The sequence below is a fragment of the Bos mutus genome, chromosome 1, assembly GCF_027580195.1.
Source record: "Bos mutus isolate GX-2022 chromosome 1, NWIPB_WYAK_1.1, whole genome shotgun sequence".
In the NCBI taxonomy this organism is placed as follows: Eukaryota; Metazoa; Chordata; class Mammalia; order Artiodactyla; family Bovidae; genus Bos; species Bos mutus.
Window position 1 is genome coordinate 5,975,049 of NC_091617.1, and position 15,878 is coordinate 5,990,926.

The 15,878-nt window shown below is 43.0% G+C and overlaps 1 protein-coding gene across 1 annotated transcript; it reads left to right on the forward strand.

The window, feature by feature from the left end:
• The first annotated feature begins 3,627 nt into the window (after positions 1-3,627).
• RWDD2B (RWD domain containing 2B) lies at positions 3,628-15,603 on the forward strand. The gene is made up of 6 exons (XM_005907829.3): positions 3,628-3,789; positions 7,498-7,668; positions 12,245-12,471; positions 12,565-12,632; positions 12,749-13,111; positions 15,021-15,603. The coding sequence occupies exons 3-6, from the start codon at positions 12,265-12,267 to the stop codon at positions 15,253-15,255; spliced, it is 873 nt and encodes a 290-aa protein (XP_005907891.2). The 5' UTR covers positions 3,628-3,789; positions 7,498-7,668; positions 12,245-12,264; the 3' UTR covers positions 15,256-15,603.
• Positions 15,604-15,878: the final 275 nt, after the last annotated feature.

The window sequence follows — 15,878 nt, forward strand, 5'->3', positions numbered from 1 at the left end:
GGACTCGCGCCGGAAGTCTGAATGCGGTGGCTTGTGACTGACTTGGCTGTCAATGATTTTTGTTTTTTTTCCCCCGCTTCCGGTAATTAGGTGCATGTGCGCTCAGTCTTGTGGACTCTTTGCGACTCCGTGGACTGCAGTTCACCAGGTTCCTTTCGTCCATGGAATTTTCCAGGCAAGAATACCGAAGTGGTTGCCATTTCCTACTCAAGGGATCTTCCCAATCAAGGGATCAAACCCGTGTCTCTTGTGTCTCCGGCATTGGCAGGCGGGTTCTTTACCACTGGCCCCACTGTGGTTATTGAGTTATTTAAATAGTTCTAAAGTATGAGTCGGAGAAGGCAATGGCACCCCACTCCAGTACTTTTGTCTGGAAAATCCCATGGACCGAGGAGCCTGGTAGGCTGCAGTCCATGGGGTCGCTAGGAGTCGGACACGACTGAGCGACTTCACTTTCACTTTTCACTTTGATGCATTGGAGAAGAAAATGGCAACCCACTCCAGTGTTCTTGCCTGGAGAATCCCAGGGACGGGGGCGCCTGATGGGCTGCCGTCTGTGGGGTCGCACAGAGTCGGACACGACTGAAGCGACTTAGCAGCAGTAGCAGCAAAGTATGGGTACCTGGGCGTGGTCAGACATTTGTAGTCTCCTGGATGATTACCTTACTTAAACACGTCACATTTGAAGGGGGACGTTTAAATCTTACTCATTTTCTCGAATTCTGACCAGCCGACTTCTAAAGTTAAGTATATAGTCTTGAACTAACCTTGCTGACAAGGTAAAATTTACAAATATTTACTGTTTATGCGTTAGAAATAGGTTAAGTGCCAAGCCCTCTGTAAAGTGAAATAAACATAGGCTTTCGTCGCCTTGGAGTTTAGTCCTATGCAGAAGACACAATAATCGCTAGGGGAAAAGATGCAGGTCCCAATAGAAAAGCAGGCAAAGGATATAAACAAGTAATTCACAATAAAAACATGATACAAATAAATAGTCATCGTTATTAATAATCTGATAAAAGTAGGTTAAGAAAGTGGCACCCTAACCTGTCGAATTGGCCAGAGTAATGATGGTTAAATTTGGGGGGTAAATGGCTCTCCTGCTCTATACTGCTTACATAATTTTTTAAGTTTTCATCATTTAGCACAAAGGCCTTGTTTTTTTTCCCCCTTTTCTAAAATGGCCTTAGGGCCATTGTACCACACCTAGAATGCCATTCACTTTTGATCTTTTAATTCTGTTCACACTTTAAAAGTCACTTTAACATAAAGAAATTGGCTGAAAAACATAGGTAACATGGCTACCCTATCACTCACATCACCTTATTTTACTTCTCTACCCAGCATTTATCATCATCTGGTATTTTTCTTTCATAGTTACCTATGTATTTACCCCCTACCCCACCTCCCTGACCTTATGTGTGTGTGTTACTCAGTCTTGACTGACTCTTTGCGACCCCATGGACTGTAGCCCGCCAGCCTCCTCTGTCTGTGGAATTTCCAGGCAAGAATACTGGAGTAGGGTGCCATTTCCTTCTCCTCTGCCCCCATAAATACCCAGAAACAAGCAGACCTAAGCTCTTTGAAATGGGGGCACCTTTGTCTTGTTCTATATCTCGTGGCTATATCTTTAGAACCTAGAAGTGTTTGGAACATAATGCTTAATACTTACTGAAGAAATTCAGTCATGAGAAATGCTGGTATTTGACTATTCACAGCAGCCTTACTCATAATAGCCAAAAAACTGCAAACGGCCCATGTCTCCATCAAAAGAGGAATGGAAGAACTGAGGTATAGCCACTGAGTGGATACAACCAAGGAATAAAGAGAAATTACTGATTCACACAAGAACATGGATACATACAACGAAGCCTTACACAAAAGTACCTACTGGATAATTCCATCTCTATTAAGTTCTGCGGCTGCTGCTAAGTCACTTTAGTCGTGTCCAACTCCAAGCGACCCCGTTGGACTGCAGCGCACGAGGCTTTTTCCAGGCAAGAGTACTGAAGTGGGGTGCCATTGTCTTCTCCGTATTAAGTTCTAGAACAGGCAAAACTAATTATGGTGTGGGGGGGCGGGGGAGACTAACAGTTGCCTGTTGGGTTCCTTGCGGACTGACTGGGAAGGAACCTGAAAGAATTTTCTGGGGTGCTGTAATGTTCTACATCTTAATAGGATTTGAGTTACCAAGGTGTGTGAATTTTTCAAAACTCAGCAAATATACATTTAAGATATACATTTCCTTTTTACTTAAAAAAACCTACATAGTTGAAATCCTAATGTTATGCATGCTTAAGTACTTAGAAGTAGACTAATGTCTGCAGTTTACTTTGAAATGCATTAAAAGAGAAGGGATGGATGAATTAGATCTATGACAAAGCTAGTTAGGCATTGTTGAGGTCAGTTTCTTAACCTTAGCACTACCAGCATTTTAGACCAGCAAATTTTTTGTAGGGGGTATACCCTGGTGCACCCTGGTAAGTTGAGCAGTATCCCTGGATTCTACCCATTAGGTGGCCAAAGCACACACGCTTCCAGTTGTTACAACTCAAAACGTCTTCAGACATTCCAAAAATCCTTTGGGGAGCAAAATCAACTTCCTCCTTCTCCTTTCTTTGTGAATTGCTTCACTGTGAAATTCTCTTAACTTTGCTGTAATGCTTGAAATGTTCCATAAAAGTTGGAGAAAGATTATTTATTGACACTGAAAAATGCTCACAAAACACCATGTAGAAGATGCAGCTATGAAGACCTTTAAACACATTTTTGTAACAAGAAAAAAAAAAAAAATTTAGCAATGATAGTACCTAATATCAATACCAGCTTGTGCTGTACTGGGCTTAGTCGCTGTCGTGTCCGACTCTGCGACCTTATGGACTGTAGCCCGCCAACCATCTCTGTCTGTGTGGTCTCTCCAGGCAAGAATACTGGAGCTAGTTGCCAAGCCCTCCTCCAGGGGATCTTCCCATCCCAGGGATCAAACTCAGGTCTCCAGTATTGCAGGCAAATTCTTTGCCGTTTGAGCCACCAGGGAAGACCCAATATCAGGCGATAAATCTTATTTATGAGATTTCTACAATGAATGTGTAACATAGAGGAAAAGGTACATTGCGTATATTTAGTTGGTTAAGAAAAACATCTTTTAATTACTCTCGTGTTGGGGAGTCAGCTTACTGTCCTTGATTCGCGGAGATAAATTTTTGTGTTGGCACAGGGTCCTTTCTAGAGTCGCTACGGCCACCATCCACGCTCACCTGTCCCTACTGCCTAGCTACTCAGCGTCGTTCAGGGGCCAGCAGGACCGCTACTACCTGGGAAGATCTTAGGAATGCAAAACGTGGGACTCCAAGGCTACCTTGCGAATCCCATCTGCGTTATACCAAGATCCCCGAAGGACTCCGCCGCAAGTTCGAATTTGAGGAGCGTTACTTCAATGGACCATATCCTGACCCAGGAAACTTGCCGGCCATGCTTCTCACTGACAGTGGCAGCAGCTGGGAAACGCGAATAAAGAACAAAAACTATCCGGCCGACAGAAACGAAGCCAGGCCCAGGGATCCCGGTTTTCTCAGCTCCGACTTCCGGGACGCGCGGGCTTGAGAACGCGCATGCGGCCGTCCGGGAGGGAGGTGTCTCACTCTCCTCAGGCGGCCGGACCAAGGCTGTTTGTCGGATTCCGGTTCGCTAGCCCTGGGATCCTTGACGGTGTCTCCGAATAAGAATCGAGACGTTTGTGCAGCCAGGAAACTCGGGGTTACAGCACTGGTTACAGGTCCATGGCTCGAGGTGAGTCTTCTGTCCACCGGTGGCACCTGCGGACCGGGAGTTCCTAGGCTGCGGCGGCCCAGTCCGTCGCTGGGTAACTCGGCGACTTGGTGGCCCCGACTTCCAATCAACTTCTCACCGCTCATTGGTTAGAACTAGCTCCGCGTTTCCTGGCCCCGCCCACCCTCGTCTCCTCTCCACCGAGCCCCACCGCCCCCAACCCCGAGTAACCCCCATTCCCACCCCGCCCCCCTCCCCGCTCCTCCCCCCCCCCCACGCCAAACACAAACACACCACACACATCCTGAACATGGTCTGTCGTTAGGGTGGGGGCCAGGGGAAACTTTCTAAGTAAGTTAATAGTCAAAATAAAAAGAAAAAAAAAAACTGCAAGGGAAAAAGGAAGCTCGTGTCATTCTACGTTCTTACAGTGATATTCACTAAAACCTTGAGTCAGAAAATCCTGTTCAAGGTGTTTCTGGGACTGAAACCTCGTCTACGAAAATAACTGGACAAATCACTTATTTGTGACATCACTCCGGTAGCTGTCCACCCATGCGTCGCTGAGACCCAGACCTCTAAACTCAATGAGGCCTGTTCCCGAATTAACTCACTCCCTCACTGACAAAACAAACGTGCTTTTAGAGAAATGCTCAGTAGTCCCTAAATTACATCTTCAGCCAGATCTCTTATAAACACCGTAGTTGTTCATCTAGCTGCCTGCTGGACGTCTGTACTTACTAGGTGACTTGATAGACATTTCATTACCTAGTCTGTCTAAGACCAAGCCTCAGATTTACACCATCTTCCCCATCCAAGTAAATGGTAGGTCCATTCTTCCAGTTTTCTCTAAGCCTCGGAGTTATTCTTACATATCACATATAATTCATCAATGATCCTGTTGGGTCTACTCTTAATACATGTCTACAACACGAACAGTTGCTCACCACTTCCACCATACCCTAATCCAAGCCACCATCATCTCTCCTATCATTGTAGTGCCTACCTGCTAACTCTGCTTCCATCCTTCTTCCCAGCAGTGAGTGTGGGCCTTTAATAAGTCAGACCCCTTCAATGGCCTTCCATATCAGTCAGGATAAAACCCCAAATCCTGGGACTTCCTTGGTGATCAAATGCTGCAAGATCCCCAGTGCTGCAATTAAGACCTGGCACAGCCGAATAAATAATAGATATATATTTTTAAAAAATCCTAAACCCTAGCCATTCCCTGAGTTCCAACATGACTGCCCCTGATTTCCTCTCTAACGTTTTGTCCTAAAACCCTGCCCCTGGCTCGCTGCTCCAGCCACCTCACGTAGCATCATCCTGCTTCCTGGACTATGGACATGCTGTTCCTTTTGCCTGGAAGACTTTTTGCTCATTTCAACACATGGCTTTCTCCTTCAGTGCCTTCAGGTCTCGTTCCCCCACAGTCACCTTAGCAAAAAGGCTGTCCCTGGCCAGCCTGTGTATAATTGAACCACTCCCAGCAACTTGCACCTTCTCTTATTTATCTTCTTCATAACAGTTATTCACTGGACATATATGTGGGGTGCGGGGGAGTGATGTATGTGGTGATTCCCCAGTGCCTCAGTGGTAAAGGATCAACCTGCAGTGCAGGAGCTGCAGGAGACATGTTTTCCATCCCTGGGTCAGGAAGATCCCCAGGAAGAGAGCATGGCAATGTGTGTGTGTGTTCTGTTATCATAGTCTGCTCCCACTAGGTTAAATCTCTGACAGCAGAGATTTTTTTGTTGTTGTTACTTTAGTCCATCATCGAAGTCTTAGTGCTTGACATACAATAGGTGCTCAAGAAATATTTGTTGATTGAATATAACAATAGCAAGCTCTTTATGGCACTTACTCTGTTGCCAGGCATCATTTTAAGTACTTCCCACACATCCTCACTTAATAACTTACAGCAGCCCTGTCATTCCCATTCTGGAGATGGGAAGAGTAAGGCACAGAAAATTAAGCCACCTGCCTCAGGTCACACAGTTGGTAAGTGGCAGAGCCAGGAGTTGCATCTTGGCAGTCTGGCAACAGAGTATACTTAACCACTGTGATAAATCAAAAGTAAATTTACCTCCTCTAATAACCATCTAACGAGTTGTTTCCTAGTTCCCCAACTCCAACAGGACTAGAAAAGATAAGGAATTCTAATAATCCAGGGATTTTAAATATTTCTGAAGATATATATATATATTCTGAAGATATATGTGTGTGTGTATTCCCTGGAGAAGGGAATGGCAACCCACTCCACTATTCTTGCATGGAAAATTCCATGGACAAAGGAGCCTGGTGGGCCACAGTCCATGGGGTCACAAAGAGTCAGACATGACTGAGCGACTAAGTGCACACAGACACACACACACACACACACACACACACACCTACATATATATCTTTTGGCCTTACCGCATGGTACGAGCAGAGAAAGCAATGGCACCCCACTCCAGTACTCTTGCCTGGAAAATCCCATGGACAGAGGAGCCTGGTGGGCTGCAGTCCATGGGGTCACGAAGAGTCAGACACGACTGAACGACTTCACTTTCACTTTTCACTTTCATGCATTCGAGAAGGAAATGGCAACCCACTACAGTGTTCTTGCCTGGAGAATCCCAGGGACAGCAGAGCTGGGTGGGCTGCCGTCCATGGGGTTGCACAGAGTTGGACACAACAGAATCGACTTAGCAGCAGCAGCAGCACGGTACTAGGGGATCTTAGTTCCCTGACCAGGGATCAAACGTACACCCCCTGCAGTGGAAACACAGAGTCTTAACCACTAGACCACCAGGGGAGGTCCCAAGGTATGGCCAGATTTAAAGGAACTCTGACTTTCTCTAGGCTGAAAGCTCTACTGAAGCTAAAGAAGTGAAGGGCTGCTTGCAGGAGTTTGGTCATAGGTCATTGTCAGAATCCCACCAAAGCAGGGAAAGAATAATGAAGAAATACCCTGGCCTCTTTCTCCTCTCATCCTCCCACTTCCACCCAGAGCATTGGCCAACCACAAGAAATGCAGAAGACTTGGGTGCTATAGGCTGTGGAGATTAGCTGTCCAGAGTCCAGGGAAGGGTAAAGAAGGACCAAGGATGGGTTTAGAGGACAAACAGTAAGTAGCATAAGGGAAAATATTCCAAATGATGACTCCCTGAATTATACCTGTGCAGTTGGACTTGGGAAGAAGGGACAGGTTCAGGTTCTTGCTGTTTTTCTTGTGCTTTCTTGCCCTGCACACCTTTCTTCCCTTACCACATTATGCCTCCTCCTCCCTTGTCTAAGTCTTGCTGCTGCTACTGCTAAGTCACTTCAGTCATGTCCAACTCTGTGCGACCCCATGGACGGCAGCCCACTAGGCTCCCCCGTCCCTGGGATTCTCCAGGCAAGAACACTGGAGTGGGTTGCCATTTCTTTCTCCAATGCATGAAAGTGAAAAGTGAAAGTGAAGTCGCTCACTCGTGTCCGACTCTTAGCAACCTCATGGACTGCAGCCTACCAGGCTCCTCCACCCATGGGATTTTCCAGGCAAGAGTACTGGAGTGGGGTGCCATTGCCTTCTCCATGTCTAAGTCTTACCCTTCCTTTAAGACTCAACTCAAATCGTGCCACTTTCCTCAAATCTTTTTTTGATGACCCATTTTATTGATCATGTCCTCATTTTAATCCTTGTGATAATACTGGTCACTGAACACTTGGCCTTTTTACCTTCACTGTTCTATATTTTATTAGATATAAGTCCTGATCTTCAAACTAAATAGTTCCAGGAAGGAAGGAAGGATGAAGCTCTACAGATAATAGCTGCCCAATCAACCTTTACCAAAGATGAAAAGGAAGTCCATGAAGATACCACCAACTGAAATAATGGTGTTTGATTCCCCAGAGTAAATTCTTGTTGAGAAGGTAAGCCGTGTTTCCTCTGCATCAGTGGGTTTCAGGTTGCCATTCAGAAGCATAACTCTTATTCCTTTCTAGTGAATTTAGAGGTACTACATGCTAATCATGAACTTCAAGCAGTATAGAAGCATACAAATTAAAAGGTGAAAATCCTTCTCTTCTTCTGTCAACCCACATTAGCCAACTGTTAATTGTTTTGTGAATTCTCTTTGTGATTTTTTTTTCATGTATGTGTGATGGTATAAGAAGGAACAGTAATATTATTTATTGATTAAGATTATTTATATTGTTCTACAATCTATTTTCATTTATTTTTTTATTTTTACAATATACTATTTTAAGTAACCATACATCATGAACATCAATGTCAATATCCATTTTTTTAAGTTATTTCATAATATTCTACTGTTTGGATGTACAGGGTGTACAGGCATATCTCATTTTATTGCACTTTACAGATAGTGTGTTTTTTTGTTCTTTACAAATTGAAGGTTTGTTGCAACTCTTGAGCACGTCTCCTGGTGGTATTTTTCCCACAGCATCTGCTCCCTTTATGTCTCGCTCTCACATTTTGGTAATTCTCACAATATTTAAAACTTCATTATTACTATATTGGTTATAGTGATCTGTGACCAGTGATCTTTGATGTCATTATTACAAAAAGATTATCATTAAGGTACGTACATTGTTTTTTTTTTAGACATAATTCTATTGCATACGTAACAGAATACAGTGTAGTATAAACATGACTTTTATATGCACTGAGAAATCAAAATATTTGTGTCATTTACTTTATTGTGATACTCACTTTATTATCGTGTTCTAGAATTAAACCTGCAGTATCTCCAAGGTATGCCTATGTATTTACTTAACTACTGTACTGTTGCTGAATAATTAAGCCACTTCTGAAATTTTTTCTTATTATTAACAGTGACCATCCTTAGAAACACATTTTTATGTGTTGGTTTTTCTTTAGGTCAGCTTCATAAGACTGGCATTTTTAGATCAGCATTCCTTATAACAACATTTCCTCCTTTTTCTTTTTTTTTTTAATGCCAACTTGATAAATTAAAAATATTGTGTTAGAGGGACTTCCACTTTTAAGGATATTTTTCCTAGTCTTCCCCAAAAGAATCGTTATATATATATATATAAAAACACAAAAATATTTTGAAAGGTGGAGAGAGGGTGGCAGATCAGCGAAGGACCTCAGGACCCAAGAAAGGACATGATGATCACTCCTTTGGATATTTTTTTTTTGCCTCAAATATCCCAGACTTGACACGGAAGAAGCAGCAACCCACTATAGTCTGCTGGTGTCATATTTTACCAGTGTCAGTAAAATACAGAAATCTTGTCACTTTTAATTCAATGATATAATAATCTTAAATTTTTCTTCTACATACATTTAGAACAACAGTCTTATAATCTGTGATTCAGCCATCAGATATGTAGTGCCAATATTAATAAACCCTGAAAGAGGGTCTAAAGTCTAGACTCTAGAGTTTCAACAAATTCATGTTTTCTATGGCATACACAGAGCAGCTTTCCAAAGTAGCTGGTGTTGACAGTTCTGAGCCCTTCTGAAGTTCTGCAGTTCCCTTCCCCACCCAACCAAGCAGTTAATAAAGGGAAGAAAGCTGAAATCTAAGTTAGCTGTGATTCATTCACCCCTTTTCCATCTTCCTGTATTTTGTTGACAGCTTTTATCTGTCATTTCCTGTCCCTTTATATTTAAGAATCTATTCCTTTACTCTAATTTTAATGGAGGGAAAAGAGAGAAAGAGAAACAAATACATGTGCTTAGCCTCCATGTTTTATTAGATGGCCCTGCACTTTCTTGCGGAGAAGAAAATGGCAAGCCACTCCAGTGTTCTTGCCTGGAGAATCCCAGGGACGGGGGAGCCTGGTGGGCTGCCGTCTATGGGGTCACATAGAGTCGGACACGACTGAAGTGACTTAAGTGCAGCAGCAGCACTTTCTTGCAAATGAAAATCAAGTTATTAAATTCTAAAAAATGTTTTAAAATCCTATTTTGGTTAGCATCTTGTAATCTTTATAACCTTGGAGGGGGGAAGAATCTTTTCCAACAAAGATTCAAAGTCCAGAAGCTATAACAGGAAAGGCTGGTGAGTCTGCCTCCTTAAAAATAAAAACTAATGAATGGCTCACACAGATATAGAACACCATATAAAGACTTTATGCCAAGAATTTTTTTTAAAGCAGGGGACTGTGTGAAAATTTTAAACTTCCATGTAGCAACTTTCTGGAAGGCAACTTGACAATATTCTAAATATTGTCTAAAACTTTTAAATGCCTAAAACTTTTAAAATGCTGTACCAATCAGCCACCTCTGCAAACTTATTCTTGTGTATATATTATTCACAGCTCACCAAACTGTGTGTGTTTGTGTGGGTGTGTGTATACATAAAATTCCATTACAGAAGTGTTCGTAATAGCAAAACTGTGGGAAAAAACCCAGTGGCCATCAGTAGATAAGGAATGCAATAAATTATGACATATCTATCTGATTCACTATGATAGTCAACCACCAGAAAGAATGAGATAGATCAATCTATGTGCTGACAGTGAATAGATCTCCAAAATATGTTTGGTGGGGAGAGAGTTAGGAAGTAAGGACAAAAGATTAGTAAATATCACCCCTTGTAGATACATTTTAATTATATATTTCATTGTCTACCTTTATTTACACATTATACCACCATGTGTGTTCCATATATGTATATGTGTAATGCCTAAAGTGTTCTGAAACGCCAAAATCTCTGCCTTGGATAGGGGACTTAGCTAGGGGAAGCAGTCACCAGCAGCAAACTGTGTCTTCACTTTTTAACCTTTCTCCATCATTTGAATTTTATAATCTTGTAATTTTTTTGCTGTTGTTGACATGTGTTACTTGAGCTGTGGGATAATTAGCCTTTATTTTCTGTTTTTCACATTCTTCTATTTTTAAAAACTAATGAATATTAAGAGAAAAAAATGACCACACATCTAACTTTCTTCCTTATTCTTTTAATTCTGAGTTTCCAAGGTAACCAATCAGAGCCTCTCTCCTGGTTATATCATGGATATGACTTTTGACTACACAATTAGTTTCAGTTCAGTTCAGTTCAGTTCAGTCACTCAGTCGTGTCTGACTCTTTGTGACCCCATGAATCGCAGCACGCCAGGCCTCCCTGTCCATCACCAACTCCCGGAGTTCACTCAGATTCACGTCCATCGAGTCAATGATGCCATCCAGCCATCTCATCCTCTGTCGTCCCCTTCTCCTCTTGCCCCCAATCCCTCCCAGCATCAGAGTCTTTTCCAATGAGTCAACTCCTCGCATGAGGTGGCCAAAGTACTGGAGTTTCAGCTTTAGCATCATTCCTTCCAAAGAAATCCCAGGGCTGATCTCCTTCAGAATGGACTGGTTGGATCTCCTTGCAGTCCAAGGGACTCGCAAGAGTCCTCTCCAACACCACAGTTCAAAAGCATCAATTCTTCAGCGCTCAGCCTTCTTCACAGTCCAACTCTCACATCCATACATGACCACTGGAAAAACCATAGCCTTGACTAGACAGAGTAGACCAAAGTAATGTCTCTGCTTTTCAATATGCTATCTAGGTTGGTCATAACTTTCCTTCCAAGGAGTAAGTGTCTTTTAATTTCATGGCTGCAGTCACCATCTGTAGTGATTTTGGAGCCCCCAAAAATAAAGTCTGACACTGGTTTCCACTGTTTCCCTGTCTATTTGCCATGAAGTGATGGGACCGGATACCATGATCTTCGTTTTCTGAATGTTGAGCTTTAAGCCAACTTTTTCACTCTCCACTTTCACTTTCATCAAGAGGCTTTTTAGTTCCTCTTCGCTTTCTGCCATAAGGGTGGTATCATCTGCATATCTGAGGTTATTGATATTTCTCCCGGCAATCTTGATTCCAGCTTGTGCTTCTTCCAGCCCAGCGTTTCTCATGATGTACTCTGCATAGAAGTTAAATAAGCAGGGTGACAATATACAGCCTTGATATACTCCTTTTCCTATTTGGAACCAGTCTGTTGTTCCGTGTTTACTTCCATGTAATTGCTCGTTGTGGTATCTCAAGATGCCACATCAACTATCTACATACAGAGAAATTTGGTGCCTGGGTTTCTTTGGAGTTTTATCACTGTCATTGGGTTGTCCTATAGTTTGGATCCTTGGAGGTGGTTCAGTCACTCAGTCACATCCAACTTTTTGCCACCTCATGGACTGTAGCCCACCAGGCTCCTCTATCCATGGGATTTCCCAGGCAAGAATACTGGAGTAGATTGCTATTCCTTTCTCCAGGGGATCTTCCTGACCCAAGGATCAAACCTGGGTCTCCCACATTGCAGGCAGATTCTTCACCCACTGAGCTACCAGGGAAACCCCTTTTGATCCTTAGTATATTACATCTGAAAATAACACAGAAGGTATTCTGATTAAATGTCATATTTTATTAAGAAATCAGATTTTCAGTAAGTACCCATATTCAGTATGTACCGATGTTGAGTTCTCCCAAGACTGTATTTATAAATGTCTCTTTTATCCTTACGTTTTTAGAAACTTACAGGTACCCCGAAATGACTGAGATTGAACAGGCAGAGGCCCAACTCTCTGAGTTAGACCTGCTGGCCAGTATGTTCCCTGGTGAGAACGAGCTCATCGTGAATGACCAGCTGGCTTTAGCAGAACTGAAAGAATGCATTGAAAAGAGGACCATGGAAGGACGATCTTCAAAAGTTTACTTTACAATCAGTATGAACCTGGACGTATCTGAGGAAGCAATGGTAATTCAGTGTTACTTTTGGAAGCACTGAAATATGTCTCAACTTAAAACAGCACTTAGGGCACTTTTTCTCTCTCTCTGTTTTTTTAATCAGGTGATGTTTTCTCTGGCCTGTATTCTTCCTTTTAAATACCCTGCAGTTCTGCCTGAAATTACTGTCAGGTACGTTACAGACCCTGGCCAACTTTAGAGGAAAAACTAATCTGAGAACAAAAGCACTTCTCAAGTTTGTTCTGAGAAAATTGATTAAATGTTTAATCCCATATCTTTTCCATCAGGTCAGAATTATTAAGTAGATCCGAGCAGGCTCGGCTGAATACGGATCTGACCGCATACCTACAAAAGAACTGTCTCGGAGATGTCTGTATCCTGAATGCCACAGAGTGGGTTCGAGAACATGCTTCTGGCTACATCAGCAAAGACGTCACCCCATCCCCTGCTCCAGGAAGTATAGTCCAGCCAGGCGACCACGTTCTCACAAGGCTCTGGATCTACAGCCATCACATCTACAACAAATACAAAAGAAAGAGTATTCTCGAGTGGGCAAAGGAGCTTTCCCTGTCTGGGTTTAGCATGCCTGGGAAACCTGGTGTTGTTTGTGTGGAAGGCCCACAGAGTGCCTGTGAAGAATTCTGGTCAAGGTTGGCTATCACAGCCTTTTTTGTTGTTGTTGCGCTGGGTCTTCGTTGCTATGTGTGGGCTTTCTCTCCTTTACAGCGAGTGGGCACTCCTCTTGAGTTGCAGTCTGCTGTCTTGTAGCAGAGCCCAGGCTTTAGACACACAGGCTCAGGAGTTGTGACTTGCTGGCTCTAGGGCGCCAGGCAGGGGCTTCAGGAGTTGTGGTTTGCAGGCCCTAAAGCATGCAGGCTTCTGGAGTTGTGCCTCATGGGCTTAGTGGCTTCACAGTACGTGGAATCTCACTGGACCAGCAATCAAACCCATGTCTCCTGCACTGGCAGGTGGATTCTTCTCCACTGTATCACCAGAGAAGTCCAAGGTTTTCACAACTTCTGTACGCCTTGTCAGTTATTACAGTATGCAACATGATACTCAGTTCAGTTTAGTTCAGTCGCTCAGTCATGTCTGACTCTTTGTGACCCATGTACTGCAGCACGCCAGGCTTCTCTGTCCATCACCAACTCCTGGAGTCTACTCAAACTCACGTTTATAGAGTTGGTGATGCCATCCAGCCCTCTCATCCTCTGTCGTCCCCTTCTCCTCCTTCCTTCAATCTTTCCCAGCATCAGGGTCTTTTTCAGTGAGTCAGTTCTTTGCATCTGTTGGCCAAAGTATTGGAGCTTCAGCTTCAGCATCCATCCTTCCAATGAACACCCAGGACTGATCTCCTTTAGAATGGACTGGTTGGATCTCCTTGCAGTCCAAGGAACTCTCAAGAGTCTTCTCCAACACTGCAGTTCAAAAGCATCAATTTTTCAGCACTCAGCTTTCTTTATAGTCCAACTCTCACATCCATACATGACTACTAGAAAAACCATAGCTTTGACTAGATAGACCTTTGTTGGCAAAGTAACATCTCTGCTTTTTAATATGCTATCTAGGTTGGTCATAGCTTTCCTTCCAAAGAGTAAGTGTCTCTTAATTTCATGGCCGCAGTCACCATCTGCAGTGATTTTGGAGCCCAGGAAAAAAATCTGTCACTGTGTCATGTATCACATGATACTAGAGATGTGGAAATCTGTGTGTCCCTGAAGTCATAACAGGTTTAGTCTAAAACAGCACTCACATTTGGTCAGCGTACTCCCCTCACCTGACACATGGCACAGAGAAGATGTTCTGTAGATAGACATTAAATCCCGCCCCTGCCCACAACACTGTCTACTGTCCCCTCCATTTCTATGGATCTGATTCTTCTCTCATCTTAGCGATGCTGTAACTTGTGTGTACCCTGTGGAACAAGATTTCTAATCTTATTTCTCTGAAAGTGAGAAATGAAAAGTATTGGTCGCTCAGTCATGTCCGACTCTTAGCAACCCCATGGGCTGTAGCCTGCCAGGCTTCTGCGTCCATGGAATTCTCCAGGCAAGAATACTGGAGTGGGTTGCCATTCCCTTCTCCAGGGCATCTTCCTGACCCAGGAACTGAATCCGGGTCTCCTGCATTGCAGCAAAATCTTTACTGTCTGAGCCACCAGGGAACCTTATTTCTCTACTGATACCCTAAATGACAAGCCCCTTCAAGAGGTTGAGATTCAGGAATTCATACATTTGTAAAATGCTGATACTAGGCAGTGATAATAGCAGTAAATGAGTTTGGGGATGGGATATGGAGGAAATGGCAACCCACTCCAGTATTCTTGCCTGGAAAAGCCCTTGGACAGAGGAGCCTGGCGGGCTTACAGTCCATAGCATTGCAAAACAGACATGACTGATCACACATTACTGGAATCACATTAGATTAAAATAAAATCCATGTGAGATGAAAGGACATTTCTTTACTTCTAGGAAAAGGCATTGATAAATGTATTTTATAACTTCTACTTTCAGGGCTTTACACATCTTCAAAATTTCTACTCTGAAAATTTCTTTTCAGGCTCAGAAAATTAAACTGGAAGAGAATTTTAATTCGCCATCGAGAAGACATTCCTTTTGATGGTACAAGTGAGGACATGGAGAGACAAAGAAAATTTTCAGTTTTTGAAGAAAAAGTATTCAGTGTCAATGGAGCCAGAGGAAACCACATGGACTTTGGTCAGCTGTATCAGTTTTTGAATGCCAGCGAATGTGGGAATGTTTTCCAGATGTTGTTTGGTGTGGAAGGACAGTAAGCAGGAGAGTGGCTGAAAGCGTTTTGCCACTGTTGTCTTTTGATTTTCCCTCTCTTTTGCTTGAAAGATTAATTTGACTTTAGTCCCACTCTAGAATGTTAGGGAGGAAAAAAAGGAAAAGCAATGTAGCAGAAACGCATCTGTTAAAAAAATATGTCATGATTAGAACTGAGTTTTAAGTTATAATCTTAAACTTGTTGATAGACATTTCTTGACTTAAAAGCTACCTATTTTGAAAGAGAAGTTAATTATATTTAATTATAACATTGGTGGTCCCACTTGCCACCATTCCCAACCCCTTTCCCCTGTATCTGTTTCCACTAAAGACCCTGGAAAAGCTATAAATGCTCACTGTCTCAGACTCTCTTGCAGTGAGGGTGGCTGGGGGACACAGCTTTGACCATGGAACCTCTGGGAAAACTTTTGCTTCCCTGATTAAAGTGATAGATACAACTAGGGCACCTCTTCCCTCTCTTCTGTCACAAGCACCAAAATGATCACTGGAGCTGCAATAGTCCTTTCAGCCATGAAGGAAGGAGGGGTGAAGAGAGCCACAGAGACGCCAATCCTCAAGCAGTTGAACCACTGATCCAACACTAGCACCTGCCTATCTCTAGACAGTT